Source organism: Ursus arctos, unplaced genomic scaffold (genome assembly GCF_023065955.2).
Source record: "Ursus arctos isolate Adak ecotype North America unplaced genomic scaffold, UrsArc2.0 scaffold_1, whole genome shotgun sequence".
NCBI lineage: Eukaryota > Metazoa > Chordata > Mammalia > Carnivora > Ursidae > Ursus > Ursus arctos.
Genome location: NW_026622763.1, coordinates 72,577,653 through 72,594,657, shown reverse-complemented (window position 1 = coordinate 72,594,657; position 17,005 = coordinate 72,577,653). Strand labels below are relative to the sequence as shown.

The following is a 17,005-nucleotide window of genomic DNA, read 5'->3' as shown; positions in this document are numbered from 1 at the left end:
AGGCAGAGTGCTCAGTTCTCTGAAACTTGAGGATCTCCTCTCTTTAGCTAAGCCTTGAACCTCTTGGAGCCAAATTAACATACCTAAGAGAGATGTGCCACTGGGTTTGGGATTTGTTTGGTGTTTTACAGTGTACCTTGTTGCATGGAAGTTTTCTTGAGGTTGGTGAGTGACCTAGTGTTAATCTAACGTGTTCCATAACCAACTGATCCTATTATGAGAGTCTGAGATTTCTGTGGTGATCACTCTAACAGCTTTTAAGTGCTCAACTCATGCCCATCAGTTTTGTGGCTTTGGCTAAGAGCCTCATTAACAATAGGTCTGTTACTCTTCACAAGCTTTCTTTACAATGGTGGAGGCCCTAATGGCTTTTAATAGTCCAGCTCGTGCCTACATAGATATTAATGTGCCATTGGTCAAAACAGTCTGCATTTTTGTCTTAATTTATTTCCCCAAGTCTCTCAGAGATTTATGTTGTGAACTTACTTCAAGGTCCCTGTTAGTCTTTTAGCGGCTGCCACCTGCTGTGAACGCCCACTATAGCTGTCCCAGAGCCTTCCCTGCATCACAGAATCTTTCTGGGAACTTTAATAAACCCCTTTCCCTTAAAAAGTTTTGGATAAAGTTTGTTTGGCTTAGAGAGTTGCACACAAGGGAGGAGACGTCGAATCCAAGAGTGACTCACCCTCAGCCCTTGGTAACAAGAGGAACAGTGAACCCAGAGGGTTCAACAGATGCCTTGTCTGTGTGTCTCCTCCTGCAGGCTGTCAGTAGTCAGCATCGAATCCCACTCTCATCATCAAAACTGTTCAAATGATTCAAGAAGACAATTCAGGTGAAGTGTTATAAATAAACATTTCATGAAGCAAGCAGTTCTTCAAACTCTTGAGATTGAAGACTGCCTGCCTCATGAAGGGTTAAGTAAAGTTTATTTGTATGACCTAAATTGTCTTCTTGGATCATTTGAACAGAACAAAAACCACAGAATTTTGCATCAGACATTTTTAAATGTGTCAGATTATTAAATATACAGTGCATAGGAAGATGGAGTAGGAGGGGAGATATAATTTTTTAAAAATGTAAAAATTTTAAATGTAAAATCTATTTTCATTTTAGAATAAATGATCATGAGAATTGTGCATCATTGCTCCTTGGGGCCATAGACTCCAGTATTGTCAATTGCAGAGATGACAAAGGCCGGTAAGTGATCCTAAGATGACATGCCTCTTGTCTTGGTCGATCTTAGGCTCTGCCTTGTGTTTGCAAAGTAGCCAAACGTTTATTATTTTTTAATTGAAGAAGTAACATAAAAGCATGGTTTTAATTTTTTTCTTTATTTTTATTTTTTAAAATGATTTTGTTTAAGGAATCTCTACACCCAACATGGGGCTTGAACTCACAACCCTGCTCTACCTCCTGAACCAGCCAGGCAGCTCTAAAAGCATGGCTTTTAAAAATTGAATATAATAAAGAGTCTATAATTAGGATAAATTATTCTTAGCCCAGAAGCCCCAGCCTCTTCCATCAAGAAAACCACCATAAACTGTTCTTTTCAAATTTTTATATTCTCCCCAATATTTTCTGTACGTAGCTACAAACATATATGAAAATATATGCTTATGTTCTTTTTATGCAAATGGGAGAATTCTATTGCAATGCTCTGCTTTTAGTGTATCTTGGAGAACTTTTCATACCAGAGTATATAGATTTACCAGATTCTTTTTAAAGCTGGATATTACTTCATTGAATGGATAGACATTTAACCAGCCTACGTTCTATTGAAGAACATTTAGGTTGTTTCTAATATTTTACTTTTTCAAAGAGTGGTTCAGTGAACGGTCTAGTATATCTGTTCACATGACCAAGTATGTCTAGGAGATGAAGTTTTAGATTTAATTTTCAGTTTTGATAAATAATACCCAATTGTGCTCCTAGAAAAATCAACTACTTTAGAGAGGGCCTAATTGTTGTCTCTGTAAACTGGGGAGTTTTAAATCCCTAAGACAACACTGTGCCCATGTTTCTCAGGCGTATATAGAAAGAGAGTGTGTTACCTTGAAAGGAAGCTAAAATCCTATTTGTTTTAAATCATTAGGACGCCACTTCATGCGGCAGCGTTTGCTGACCACGTGGAGTGCTTGCAGCTTCTTCTGAGACACAATGCTGAAGTGAACGCAGCAGACAATTCAGGGAAAACAGCACTGATGATGGCTGCTGAGAACGGGCAGGCGGGCGCCGTGGGTACGTGCTTGACTGGTGGGCTTCGCATTCATGCGCAACCCAAACTGGAGTAACGTAACACCGAGAAGTCGGTTATTCTCTTGGTATATGCATGTAAGAAAGGCCACCATTGTATTTAAGCCACTTGATTCTACTTGCTAATTGTCTTCAGTCCCCTGTTATTCGATGATTGGTGGACCTTGTCAAAGTGAACCAATCTTTCTGCAGTGAAAAGTCTCCACATTTAGAGACCAGATACAGCAACAGAATTATTTTACCTGGAAATAACAGAACTACAAAGACAATTAAAATTAATGTCTATAGACCTTGGATTTCAATAGAACAATAGGGCAGTAAATGTTTCCTTTTTCCTTGAAAAGCATTACGTATGATGATGTGGTCATACTAATTTGAATGTGTTATTGTAATAAGCATGTCATCTAAGTAACTCTCTTTTGGCTTTTTCTATAGATGTGTTGGTGAACACTGCCCAGGCTGATCTGACTGTAAAGGATAAAGACTTGAATACACCCTTACATTTGGCTAGTAGCAAAGTATGTAAATGAATTTAAAACAGTGTTACTTAGTGTTGGAATCATAGTCATACCACTTAAATGCTACGTCAGAAGTGTGTATCAGGGCTCTTAATTAAGATGCACATTTTCCCAGGGTGTTGTCAGCTGTAAGCAGAGTGGAAGGGAGGAGGCACAGGGCAGACCCACAGAGGGACAGATGAAGATACGCTTTTCACGGCATTTGCCACCTCCATTCTTTCGCGGTCTGTCCTGAGGCTGCCACTGCATCTGTCTCCAGGGGGCGTAGTTCCACATCATCTTGGTTTTAAACACAGGTTAGGACCATAGTTACATGGCTTCTGAAATATAAGCAGGTCCACTGTTTTCATTTTGTTCCATTTGAAGGCATTGTAATAACACAGCTAAAAAAATATTCTCCTTTGAGGCAAATAAGTGCTCTCATGTGCATTTCTACCCTCTGCCCTTTTTTTCCTGGTGCATGTGCACCAGGAAATGCAAGGAATGTGTTCGAGGCTTTTTGACTTTTGTTTCTTTAATGGAATTATGTTCATGTGTAGCTCAAGATTCCTGCTTCTGTAAAAGATAAATGATATATAAATAAATATACAATTTCACAAAAGTGAGATCATGATGTTTTAAAACCTGCTTTTGTTACTGAATCATATCTTATGAATCTTTTTTAAAAGATTTATTTCTTTATTTTAGAGAGACAGGGGGAGGGGCAGAGAGAGAGTATCTTTGAGCAGACTCCCCACTGAGCGCAGAGCCTGATGCGGGGCTCAGTCCCACCACCCATGAGGTCATGACCTGAGCCAAAATCAAGAGTCCAATGCTTAATAGACTGAGCCACCGAGGCACCCCATGAATATCTTTCTTTTAGGTATCAAATCGTATCATGGTTTGGAAGATGTATGGTATTCTACCTTAGAAATGGGCCATCCTTATTCCACCCATCCCCAGTTGTTAGACATTTGCTTGTTTTCAAATACATGCAACTAGAGGTGGTGCTAATTATAGAGTTTTCTTTTAAAGAATTCTTACTCATTCCTTTAAGATACATCCCTAAATGTAAAATTATTGGGTGTAAAGCTATGAACAATTTTAAGCCCAAGTGGGCGTCTAATAAGATCACAGCTGTTTACGCTCCAGCAGCCGTGCGTGGGAATGAAAATTCTGTGGACGCTTCTGAAATCACGTTTCAGGGGCTCCCTTTTAAGGCGTTCTAGCGTGTGATTCCCTCTAACCCCGGTGGTGGTGGTTTATTTCCACAGAGTGACGGTATGAAAGATGTCATCTGTGATACCAGGTGCTTTGGCTTTTCCTTTCAGTGGTCTCACTTTCTCACTTCTTGCTCTGGGAAGCCCATGGAAACCCCAGAAAGGGCTCCGTTTCATGAAGTTTATTCCAAGGTGTAGTGTTCTCATGAAGAGAAGTGCAGTGTTCTTCAAACTCTACCGTGCAAATGAGTCCCCAGAAGCTCTTGTTAAAATGCAGGTCTGAAGTGGGGCCTGAGGTTCAACGTTTCTCTTTTCTTTTCTTTTTTCTTTTTTTTTCTTTTCTTTTCTTTTCTTTTCGTTTCTTTTCTTTTATTATGTTCAGTTATTCACTGGATAGAACATCATTAGTTTTTGATGAAGAGTTCAGTGATTCCTGAGTTACATGTAACACCAGGCTAAGCTGATGTTGCTGGTCTGCGGGCCACACTTTGAGGAGCAAGGGTTTAGGAAACCATGACCCCTCAACAGGGCATAGGCCTGAAATCGTGATAGGGTCTCTGACTTTCCCGTAGATTTTTTTTTTTTTTAATTATCAACCATCTCTTTTAAGATTCAAGGATATCTTCCCCTGATTGAGAAAGAAAAGAATGAGCTTTCCTCAAAGAGTCCCTTCACAATACAAGGCAGTACATAATGATAAGTGATACTAATAACAGATGTAATGGAAATTTCAAGGGTAGATGGATCACTGAAGTGGTCATTGAAGACTTGAGGAAGGAGATGGGACTTGACATATGTTTAAAAAATAGTGTTGATGGATTTAAAGGATGCTCCTAATTCTACTCTCTGTTTGCCAGCCGACCGTACTGAGCTAGTGTCTGCTTCAGCTCTCTGAACATTACTTCTGCAGTTACCTTAGAATATTAATATTTTAGATCAGGTTTACATTAGTCAAGTCCTAATAGACCTTATCCAGAATCTTTGAGAGTCTAGGGTCCTTTAGCCATTTGCTGTTTAGAAGAAAAGGGAATTACTCAGAAAGCTGCCTTATAAAATGTTTTTAGGCAGATGACATTCATTTTAAATTTAAAGCACAATGAAGTGATTTTTCAGGAGCTTTTCTCTGTTTCTGTCCCGTGTTTCTTATCATTTTTTTTCTTTATTAGGGTCATGAAAAATGTGCCTTGTTAATACTTGACAAGATACAAGACGAGAGCCTTATTAATGCAAAAAATAATGCACTGCAGACGTAAGTGTGACTTCTAAAGTTTGATTTGGACCCAGATTCATAGTCATTTATTCAACAGATATAAAGAGTATGCTGTGTACGGGCTAATACAGTGGTGAAAGACACAGACCTGGCTTCTCCTTCACAAGGTGTATAGTCACATACCTACAAATGCTGACCAAGCCAGACATTTTTAGTTAGAATCTTTATTTTGTTATGCCTTCATAGAATTTTGTAATATAATATATTAACATTATGTATTCTTACTGGAAAATGACAGTTTTATAAACCACATTCCCAGAATACATTTGAAGAGTTTCTAAGCAGTTTGTCTTAATTATATCTTAATATAATTCAGTGTAATCCTCAGCGTGAAAAACCTAAAAGCTGATTTGTTTTCCATTTTAGGAAATTACCTATGCATTAAGGGCAAAGGAATATTAGGATTTTTTTTTCCATTTAGTTTCTTAAGAAGTATATAGCAGAAATAAATATACTGGGTTTGACATTATTCTTTAAGGTATTCTAAATTCAACAAAATATCATTTAGTGCATTTAGTAATAACGAGGAGGTTTAAGATACACATATATGGGTGATATTAATACCGATCATGTTGATGGACTGTGTGAAACAGTGATTTGAATGCTGGAGTAGAAAGCAAGAGGTAAAGTACCTTCTAGAAAGCACACTGGAGCTTACATTCTTTTTCTGGTTGTTTGAGATGCAGAATATTTGTCATATCTGCAGAGAAATCTGGGCCAACATGGAAGAACAGTTGGATGTTGGATCGTTAGCACCTGAAAACTGGTCGACACATATTTTTATTTAAAAAAGTAAAAATATTCATGTATTCCTTATAGATTCTTAAGTACGTTCTTCCTTTTAGCAATGCCACTCCCCAAAATGACACATTCTTACACAAATATGTATCACGGTTGACGCTGGCTGCTGTCTCCTTTCAGACCCCTCCACGTTGCTGCACGAAATGGCTTGAAGGTGGTCGTAGAGGAGTTGTTGGCCAAAGGGGCCTGTGTACTCGCTGTGGATGAAAATGGTAAGTGGGAAAAGTAAGGGTACCTTCCCTATGCTGTGAAGCCAGAGGAAAATGAGAATGATAGGAGCTCATTAAAAAGGCAGTAAGAATTCTCTCCCCCCTTGGAAGTTTCTGTGTGTGAGAAATCAAACGGGGATAGTTTGTCCTGTCTGTCTTTGTAAAGCACATAGTCCGCCTGTAGCCCACCAGTGCCTTCCATTCTGCATGTGGCGCCAGCAGCTGGTCTCTAACTCCTCAGCGCGGTGGCTCCGGGGCTTTCCACGCACTGAGAAGCCGGCAGTTAGGCGTTCGGAATTCTAACTGCAGACGCTGGAGAGTTAGAGACCGCACTTGTCATTACTGCATGTCAAGGGCTCAAAGGAAAACCTAGGTCTTTGTATTTCAGTTCATTCTGAGAGCAAACTTTTTTTTTTTTAAAGAACAGATCAAAACTCATATTCTCAGTATGGATATTTGGGAAACATGAGTACAATTTTTTAATGACTTTTTAGGCTTGAAAGCTTCTCCTGATCTATGTAACATTCCTTTTCTAAGTGAACTAACTCTCAACAGAAGCTTTCTACTCCGCTTCCTAAGAAATTTGGAAAGCTAAGTAACAGAATTGTGCAAAACTACCATTTGTTCACAATACCTGTTAACCGTGGGGAGCAAAAGATGAACTTCTGGATATTTATGAATGATGTAGTTTTTTAAATGTGGCATTAATTGTGGCATTTAATTAAAGTATTATCATTAACATAACTCAATTAACTGCTTATTACAGGTATTGGAACTAGCAGCCCATGCCTGTTTCTCAGAAGTAAGCATTAGCCATATGACATCATTAGCTAATTCCTATTAGTTTTTGTTTTGCAGCCCCGTTTATCCTAGCATGTACCCCGCTCTGTCCCCAACCTGACTCATCTAGGGGGCGCAGAAAGTTCTCTCTTTACCTCGTCTCCTTGGTTGTCCCTCCCCCCCTTCCCCCTCACTCTCTTATCGCTATTATATATCTTAGGGTTGGCATGCAGAAGTCCACAATTTTTCTTCAAAATGACCAAAAGAGCTCAAAATAAATTAGTTTTGTCTTTCTCCATTGTAAGCCTCCTGCATCTAAGGCTTGTGCTGCAATAGCAACCTTGAGAAAGAGAGCCCTGGGTCAGGGGAACTGAGGCCTTTCTCAGAGCTCAGCTGCACCCCAAAGGCCTGGGAACAATTTGGGGCAGTTTTGTACAGCACTACACTCGTAAATCCTTTACTCGTCAATGACCTCCATGGAATAGAATGTTCAGATACCTGTCGATTCTTATTTGTTTTCGTACTAGAGAGAGGAAGGATCTGTTGGGGGGGTGGGGGAGGAGAAGAAACTAGGTCAAGGGTTGATAAAACTTGACAAAATGTTGAGTTTTATTGAGCCACTTCCTCTGAATAAATGAGTGAGAGGTAGTAGGAACTTTGCCAGCAGAGGAGATATGCTAACCCTTTTAGGTCAGTAGAATAAAGGCTGGATAAAGGTAGTAATTAAGTCAAAGAATGTATCTACCTCCCTCTGCATGAACTTCATATGTTAAGGTAGTTTTCTCTTCTGGATAGGACCCATCGAGTCTAAACGGTAGACAATGACTCTACAGTCGTTTTCCCACACCTGTCACAGTTGGGCTTTGGGACTTTGGTTGGTTGGCGTTGCTATTTTAAATAATTCTGTTAAATTTCTCTTCAATGATAGTGAATTTTAAATCACAAACAATCAGTGCTTTCCTGTCTGATCTGCTCAAATGATTCCATTTTCCTGGAATGAGTTAGTTGGTATATACCTTATATAAACATACGTAAAGCAGCAAAACTGCATTAGTCGCTTTTACGGACATCTGATTTTCTCTGTCTTTTCTAACCTGACGCACAGTTACCTTCTATGGAAACTCATTGTTCTCAGAATGAGAGTGCCCGAGCCTGAGGCGCATGGCGTGCGTGTGCTCTCAAGTGGAAACACCTTTGCGGTTGTCCTGTTTTGTTTTTGTTTTTGTTTTGGGGGTTTTTGTGTGTGTGTGTGTGTGTGTGTGTGTGTGTGTGGAATTGTGTCCCAGCCCTGCCCCCTCGTGTTTCTGTTCCTTAGATGAAGACTAGAATTCTGCCTAACTTTGGATAACATAGTGCTTGTTGTTGTGTAAACTGAAAAAAACAAAACCCCTTCATAAGATGTTTCCCCCGCCCAGTTCCCTCTAGCCTGACCCCTAGCATGACTTGTGGGAAGTAACTCCTTTTGGCCTGGCATGATTTCTAACTCGACATACATCTCCATGTGCGAGGTCGTATGAGATGTACTGTGGAATGCTCACACCGCCTTTGGATGTCCTGGACTAACCACGGCCTTGTCTGCATTTACGCCCAGGTCATACCCCGGCCCTGGCTTGCGCTCCTAACAAAGACGTGGCTGACTGCCTGGCCCTCATTTTGGCTACCATGATGCCTTTTTCTCCTTCCAGTACAATGACGGCTGTCAACTTGGTTTGTTTTAAAAAAGACACTTTGAGCAGGACGACCCTCTCCAGTCTGGGTGGCATGGTTAGCCTGTGCAGTAACAACGTAGGCTCAGAGGATGGGTACAATGAAAATGACTCTGATTCCGAAACCTTTTGATTTTGGACTGTAGAAGCTTTTCCTTGATCACCCATATTGGAAGAAGGGAAAGACACGTGAATTCTAGGTTTATGTTGTGTTCGAGTATTATTATGGGCCTGGGCTTCCAGAAGCCAGTAGAAAAGGAAATAATCAAACCCAGGGAGGGCAGCTAGGCTGCAGGGCAAGGCACTCACACCGATGGGCCCTGATTTTTGCTTGTTTTCATGTTTTCCTTGGATCTATGAAACTTCTGTGCAAGTCTACCTCTCATTTTAAGTAAGAAGTAAAAAATGCATTTGATTCTTTTTCTTTTGGCACGATGCAATAGAGAGGGAGCTGTTCTCTAGAAAGAATTTTTTTTTTCGTTTACTCACTCAGTAGTGAGTTCTCCGAAGTATATCAATGTGACATTCATGTCCCCTGGGAGGGGAGGGAGAAGGTGGATAGGAATTGCCTCAAACCTCTTCTCACTTTGATGTTTACTTCCTCACTAAAAGCCAAAGGTAAAGGTGTTCATCTTCAGAAATGATGCCTGTAATAATCTTTTTAAGGGAGTCCAATTATTCATATCCTCTCTGTAGTAAGCACTTAAATATCCAGAACTTCTTTCCAAGGATTTTTATGAAAGTTGCCAGATGAATGGAAAAATTCACTGAAAATTGAAGTTGCTTTTTTTCATTTAATACAAGTATGGCCCCCAATACTCCCTGTAACAAGCCTGTGACTAATTTTCATCCAGCTGATTGAATCCAAATCTATCTAATAACATTTCAGGTGAAAAGTTTTATTGCACCAGAACTTTGAGACATATGCAAATTTAATATGAGACTACCCTTTACCTATTTGTTAATTCATCCTTAAATCAGAATGCTAACTTTTTAAAAACATCAGAACCATCAGCATTGTTCGTTAGTAGTAAAGTGTTAAATGAGCTTCTCAGTCAAGGTCATGCCAAGTGAGTAGAAGAGTGACTACAAAAGGAAACAAGGTGCGAAACAGAAGGTAGAAATGGGTGATGTGGAAATTAAAGCCAATTGATAGTTGCTTGGTGATCAAATCAACATAGTGAATACTGTGTCTGCTCCCTCTGCCAAAGCTTCTAGGTCAAATGGACCCCGTTCTGCACCTGGAATAGCTGTGCAAAAAGAAGAATGAGACTCTTTAAACATTATGCACATACACGCGCACACATGTGTATGTATGTATGTCTGTAGTTCATCAACCAGCTATAACGAGGACCAAAATGCTTCAGTCTAAAATGGAAGAATTTAAATTGCTTTCCTTCAAAATGGAAGTGAGAACCGAAGTAGCTTTTCTATGGAGTGAAAATGTAATCTTTTTGTGTAACAGTCTTTGTTGTGTTTTATATTTCTTATGACACAGATTTCTAGTTGATGACGTGTTGACCAAGGCTTATTTTTTTTGCCAAACTAGAGAAAATGTTCATATACTTTTGATGTAAATGTGTTTATATTTATTTGAAATGAAACAAAGGCCGAGGAAACATCCGTTGTTTGTCCTCTGTTTTAATCGCCGTGTGTCTTACTTGGATTAACACAACAGCAGAAAAGCGCGCAGGACCCTCGCCGGGCTGGCTGGCCAGCTGTCCTGGGGCCGAGCCCGGCATTTCCCCCGCTGAGGTTTCCAGCTGACCCGCAGGCTCTTCCACGTCGGCTGGAGAGGGTACAGCGTCCATGGCGCAGCCCCGGTCTGTAGCCAGCCTGGACAGCTTAGGAGACACTGCCGTCCTTGTGCTCTTCCGAGGGATGAGAACTGAGGCGTGTGGTGGGTCATATGTACAAAGGTGGCCCAAAGAAATGTATGGAAATTACTCTGAACACACTGAAAATCCCACACGGTCCCAGTATCCTAATGGGAAGTGATGTCAGTGTGTGAGCACGTGTACCAGGAGAGGAAAATACAAATCACCAGCTCAAGTGCTGTTTTCCACTTGAGGAAGAAACAGGAGAGAAACATGTTGTCAGGACTCTGACGTTTTATAATCCGTTCCATTTTCAACCCTGGAAATTCCTATTTTATAAAGTGTATGTGAGATATTTTTAAAACAGTGTTCTAGCATATCTGGATCAAATACACATGCTGTATTCTATTTTTCATCTAACTGTAAAGGACTTTAATCTTACTCTTTTAATATCCTGATTTAATTAAAAGCTCACGTTGGGTTCTTCACAAATGAGAACTTGTTCAAAGGACTTACAGAATTGGTAATAATTTCACTGGAAATTTTCGACACCACCAACATTGTTTTTTAAATTCTTGGTGTTGTGTTCCCGCTCCTTCCTCTGTCCTTTTTGTTTGTTTAGAGAAGATGAATTTTTAAAAAGTAGATAAATTGCTAATAAGCAATAACAACCTTATCTTTACCAAAACACTGAAAAGTAAGGGAGACCCAACGCTTAAGAAGCACGATATACTGTGGTGTCTTTTTCGAGAAGTGAATGGAAATCTTGCTCCATTGATGTTTAAAGCAGGACATGAAATGCCTGCTCGTCATGGCGAAGCAGCGTTCACATTTTTCCTGTAGAGTAGCACAGAGAAGGAGGAAGGTGGCCGCAAAGTCGTGCCGGCCATGGGACGTTTCTCTCCACGCGGCTGCATTTTGACTTTTCTATCCTCTCGCCGATAGAAAGAAGGAGGACAAAGGAACAAAAAGAAATCACGCTCGCTGTGAATTGTTCATGGAATCAAATCTCTCTCCCGCTCTCTCGCTGTTTCTTCATTTCCCAAGACCAAATTTTTTTCTTTAGGAAGTGACTTCAAAAACCATGAGTTCTGTGTGTTTAAAGTATATCTCTTAGAAATAGAACTAGATTTGCAACGTAGCTTTCTAAGCAAAAAACAAAACAAAGCAAAACAAAAAACATTGTGCTTTTAACTGAGTCTTGGTTGTTTAGTGCTTTTTACCTGTGTGATTTTGAGACTGTATTTTAAGCATAGCCACGGGGATCACGCGTCATCTTCCCAACTCGCCGTGTCTGCCTATCCTTGGTAAATACATTACTATCTCCAAATTGCCTACAATCTGCTCTGATTCTATGGTAAAAAAGCTCAGGGGATTTCTATTTATCACTACTAAAAGGGCACCATAGTATGTTTTGGTACTTTAGGCAGTAAACAGCTGCTTGATTTTTTTTTAATTTTATTATGAAATTAGAAGAAGAACATCAAATGGATTTGCTGCACTAGCTATTCTCTGTACTGTTGAGCAACCTGGTTTGCTTATCTGTTGCGTTGGTTGAAGAACTCATCCCTTTTTTTGTCTTGTAATATGAAGTTAGAGTGCCTTTTTATATTTGTATATGCTGAAGACGTTCTGTGAAATGTTCTGTATTTTTTTCATTTGAGTGTTATCAGAGCAATATAATACCAGTGCGTTTTCGTTTCAGCCTTTCTTTGAATGTATAAAGTGTCTTTTTTCCACTTTCCCCTTTACCTGCTTTGAAATGAAAATGCCGAAGTTTTCTATAGGAATGATGTTTAATTTTGCAGTGCTGAAATGCTTTCTTCTTACAAAACGGTAAACCATAGGTCAATGCTATAGGGGAAAAGCGTTTTAAGATCGTGACAATCTGAGTGTGTGTAAAAATGTAATTCTATGCGTTTCTGATGCAGTGATCTAAAAATTCAATGCAAATATCTTTCGTTTGGTAGTTTCGTCTACATATGTTATGCTTTAGCATGTGCAATATATCTTTGCAAAGCACGATGATACAAATCTGGTGCCAGTGTTCTATTTTGCATCACATATTTGTAACAGCATAAAATACTGTCCGATGCTTTCAGTGGGATTTTGTCTGTAATGTTTCCTTATGTAAATTGGAGTTGAATGACTCTGGTAAATGTCATGACTGTAAAAATGAGGAAAACGACTTTTAGTTCAGTGACTGACTTGGAACCAATCTGAATCTTTTCAAGCACAGTTTAATACTTTTTCAACTACTGAATGCTAACAATGTAATGAAGTACTTAACTGTAATATACTATGGAAATGCATTCAGATGGTTATTTTTACAAATAAAAACGGTACAAATATTGTTGCAGTTTGTGTTTGTCTTTCATTTTTCCTATTTATGCTGTTTTATCAGTTGTCCCGCTCATTTAAATCTTTGTCCCCACCAAAGCCAAACTGACCTTAAATTTCGAAAGTTAATAATCAAGATAGAAGAATATTTCCAGGTTTGCTATTTCTGTTTGTAACATCACAATTGGGGGTGGAGGAGTCAAACATGTCTGTTTGTGTGTATTATATTTATTTATGCCTCCAATCTTTTTTGGAAAGGATTTGAGCTGGCCTGCAGCAAAGGGCACATGATAAACCAGATGTAGAAAAATGAGGACAGGGAAAAAAGAATATAAATATGGGAACCATAACATTTAATACAGTGGCTATGACTGAACGTGAGTTTGCTCCAGCTGCCTTGTCATCACGGTGAGAGGGGAGATATGGCTGATGGTGTAGATCACACGTATCAGAAAGGAAGAAGCCTACCAGGTCCTCAAAATGGTGGAATCAACCACACTTCTTTTTGTGGCCACCACCACAACCCTTCAACTGCTTCATAACAACCCAAGGCCCCACCTCTCTGCGCTCTTCTTCAAAGTTTCTGTAGAATTTCCTCTGTCTCACCATTCAAAATTTCTCCCCCTTCATCGAGCCTTACATCGGAAACCGGGGATGTACTGTATGGTGACTAACATAATATAATAAAAAATCATTAAAAAAATAAAAAATAAAAAATAAATAAGGGACAGTCCCTAGAAGCATTAAGGAACAAATTCCTAGTGACACTGTTTCCAGTTGGTGAGAAGGGCCCTCCTGAGTTCCTCAAAGCACAGTGTCATAGAATGCTAGCAGTTCTTGCTAAGTCTAGCCCAACCCCATCACCATCTTCTTCGTGAAGAGAAGGAATCCCAGAGAAATTATATAATTTCTCAAATGTATATGATTGATGATTTGTATAAATGATGATTTCAACCTGTGCCTATATGCTCTTTCTTTTATGCCATTCTGGCGATAATGTTTTGCAGTTGGTGGGGTGTTTTCCTGCTAGAGATGTTCAGAGAGGTTTTTCACTTTGCAATGTCTCACTCCTTATTCAAATGTTACAGATGTGAGTGCTTTTCATTCTTGAAGACTGTAAAGCATGTCTCATACCACAGGTGGATACTTCTGGTAGTTCAGAGGTAAGTGGCTACATTCGTTATCTAATATCATGTAACAAATTACCCCAAAACTTAGTGGCTTAAAACAACAAATGTTTATTATGTCACAGTTTCGGAGAGGCAAGAGTCCAGGCACGATTGAGTTGGGTCTTCTGCCACAGGGTCCCTCATGGGCTGTAATCACGGTGTTAACCAGGGAAAGATCCATTTCTGAGCTCACTCATATGGTTGTTGGCAGATTCTTCATGGGTTGTTGGACTGAGAGCTCTAGTTCCTTGATGGCTGTTAGCTGCCTTCACGTCCATGCCAAATGGGCCATTCCAAAAAAGGGCAGCTCACAACATGGCAGCTTACCTCATGAGAGCTAACAAGCTGAGAAAAGCCAGAAAGAGAAAGCGCAAGACAGATGTGACAGCTTTTAAACTGAATACTGAAGTGACAGTCCATCATTTTTCCTGAATTTTATTCATAAGAAGCAAGTCGCTAGATTTGTTCTATATTGAAGGGAAGGGTTATTACCACAGGATGTGACAACCAGGAGGCAGGGATCACTGGGAACTATCTGGGAAGCAGTTCATCACTCTGAATCTATCATGGTGTCCTTCCAGAGTACAGCATCCTCCTAGGATAACTCCTTGCTTGCTTCTTTCCTTGCTAAGGAAATTCTTTACTTTACCTTTTTGTTTACTTCCTAAATTCGAGAAAAAACATAGGGATCCCCCAATTTCACTTGTGCTCTCACAAGAAAGCAGAAAGGGGATAATGGCCTCCACTGCAGTAGTTCTATTGTTGAACATTGAGGTGGGCACTTTGTCTCCAAACTGCATTTCAAAGGATCCTTCTCTCTAATTCCATTCAGTAGGTTTAGATCCCCATACCTCTATCCCTCGCACACTTCATGTATTCCAGAATTAGCTTGCAAGGCACAAAGACATTATGCTAAAAGGCTATTAACATAACATAAAAATATTGTGGGTAAAAGTGCTTTTTGAATTCTGTAGCAAATTTCATACTAAAGATACATTTGCTGTAAAATATGAAGCAGCAAAGATAATGGCTGTGCCATTCATTATTTTCAAGCACTCCAGGGGGTGATTGGAAACGTGAGCATTTGCCACTGGCCCAGTGACTGGTGGGTGAAAGGGTTTGCTACTAGCATTTACTGTACTAGCATTTACTAGACCAGAGATACCTGATGTCCCACCAAGCCCAGCGTACGACTACCCCACCCTCAATGCCCGTGCTCCCCCACCTCACTGCTTATCTGCCTCCTCATCTCTTGTTTCTCCACCATTTTTTCATCGATTAATTATTTGTGAATCCAGCCATATTTTTACATCTATTTTCACAGGTATTGCAGGCTCTAATATGTATCCCTGATAAAGAGCACTTACAAGCTTAAGAAAAAGAATTTCAGAAGCAATAACCAAGAATAGTCCCTGATTGTGTGTTTTTCCAGAAAAGATCACACACAGGTGAGTGGAAAAGGGAAAAGTATTGCACAGATTTGAGACAAATACTTAATTCTTTTGTTATTAAACACACAGATGTACATTCCTTGTCTTAACCAGGGGATGATTGTGTCTACTTTACAGGCGGGGAACCCTCTTCACAATGATGGGGCACTTGGCCCACAGGCACATAGCAAGATCTGGCAACAAAGCATTATTGTCTCACGTGGTTCTCTGGGTACTGCTAGACACAATTTCTAGAATACTATTTTTGTGACTTTGTGGCTGCCACCACATAGATCAAGTGACAATTTAATGGAGTAAACTTAAATTCTAGAAGAATTTTATAATTTTCAAAAGTAAAAATGTTGTAGCAGTACTTAGAGTACAAAAAACTTACCCATGTTTACATTCAGTTGAAAGCACACAGCAGGTTTGAGAGCTTGAATAACTCATCTTTCTTATAGTTGAGTTTCCTAAGAATTACAAAATCTAAGCTCAGATCTTAATGACAAGAAGTTGCCAACCATATAAAGATCAGAAGAAAGGGAACAGTCAGTGCCAACACCCAAAGGCAGAAATGAGCTTGGTATGTTCCAGGAACAGAAATGGGGCCAGTATGGCTGGAGACTTGTAGGGTAGGGGAGGGTGGTAAGAGATGAGATCAAGAGCAATCTGAGGCCAGATCTTATTAGATTTTACAAGCCAGAAGAAGTAGTTTCTATTTTATTCTGAATGTTGATAAAAATCCACTGGAGAAATTTTAAGCAGAAAAATGGCTGTGGTCCTATTTCATTTTTAAAAGATCACCCTGGCTGCTATAGGGAGGTAAGAGAGGAAGCCTATTGACCAGTTCAGTGGCCTCTGCAATAGTATAGACAAGTAAACATGGTAGCTTGGATTGGTGTGGCCACAAGGGAAATGGAGAGAATGTGACAATCTTGGGGTATTCTTGAAAGTAGACTTGGATGAACTTGCTGATGGTTTGATGTCAAGTAGACAGTCTAGAGTTTGGCAGAGAGGCTGGGGCTGTGGTCATATGAAATTATAGATGACCATGAGAGATTGCCTCGGGAGTAATAGAAGACTGCTGAATCATGGACACATGAACATTTAGAGGTCAGGAAGAGGAGAGGACCTAGCAGAGACTACCAAGAAGGAATGGCCAGTGAGGAAGGAGGGAACATAAGAGAACAAGGTATCTCTGAAACCTGGGAAAGAATGTCACGGAAAAAGGAGTTTCAGTCATATCTACTGTCTGAATCGTTTCTGGGAGGTCAAATAAGATAGGACAGAGTGGCACTGGGTTTAGTTACACACAATTTATTAGTGACCTTTGCAAGAGCAGATGCACCAAAGTGATGGGGGCAACAATCCAGAAGATGGGATAAGGAGAGGAAAAAAAAGCAGAGAAGCTGAAGGGAAAAAGAAAAGGCAGTAGCTGAAGAAAGCTATGGAGACCGGAGAGGGTATTTGCTTTTTAAGATAGGAGATGCTTTATCGTATTGATGATCAG

The 17,005-nt window shown here is 39.8% G+C and overlaps 1 protein-coding gene across 3 annotated transcripts in view; it reads left to right on the top strand.

Moving 5' to 3' along the window:
* ANKRD44 (ankyrin repeat domain 44) overlaps positions 1–12,910 on the top strand; it is a 309,633-nt gene extending 296,723 nt beyond the window's left edge. Inside the window, exons 23-29 of one of the 3 annotated variants that reach the window (XM_057303669.1) lie at positions 1,117–1,200; positions 2,096–2,241; positions 2,692–2,774; positions 5,140–5,222; positions 6,165–6,256; positions 7,020–7,055; positions 8,625–12,910. In XM_057303669.1, the coding sequence (XP_057159652.1) occupies positions 1,117–1,200; positions 2,096–2,241; positions 2,692–2,774; positions 5,140–5,222; positions 6,165–6,256; positions 7,020–7,055; positions 8,625–8,872 (772 nt within the window). In that variant the 3' untranslated portion in view covers positions 8,873–12,910. The remainder of the gene's footprint in view (positions 1–1,116; positions 1,201–2,095; positions 2,242–2,691; positions 2,775–5,139; positions 5,223–6,164; positions 6,257–7,019; positions 7,056–8,624) is intronic. The other 2 variants (XM_044381322.3, XM_026492270.4) reach the window with 2 other exon arrangements.
* Positions 12,911–17,005: the final 4,095 nt, after the last annotated feature.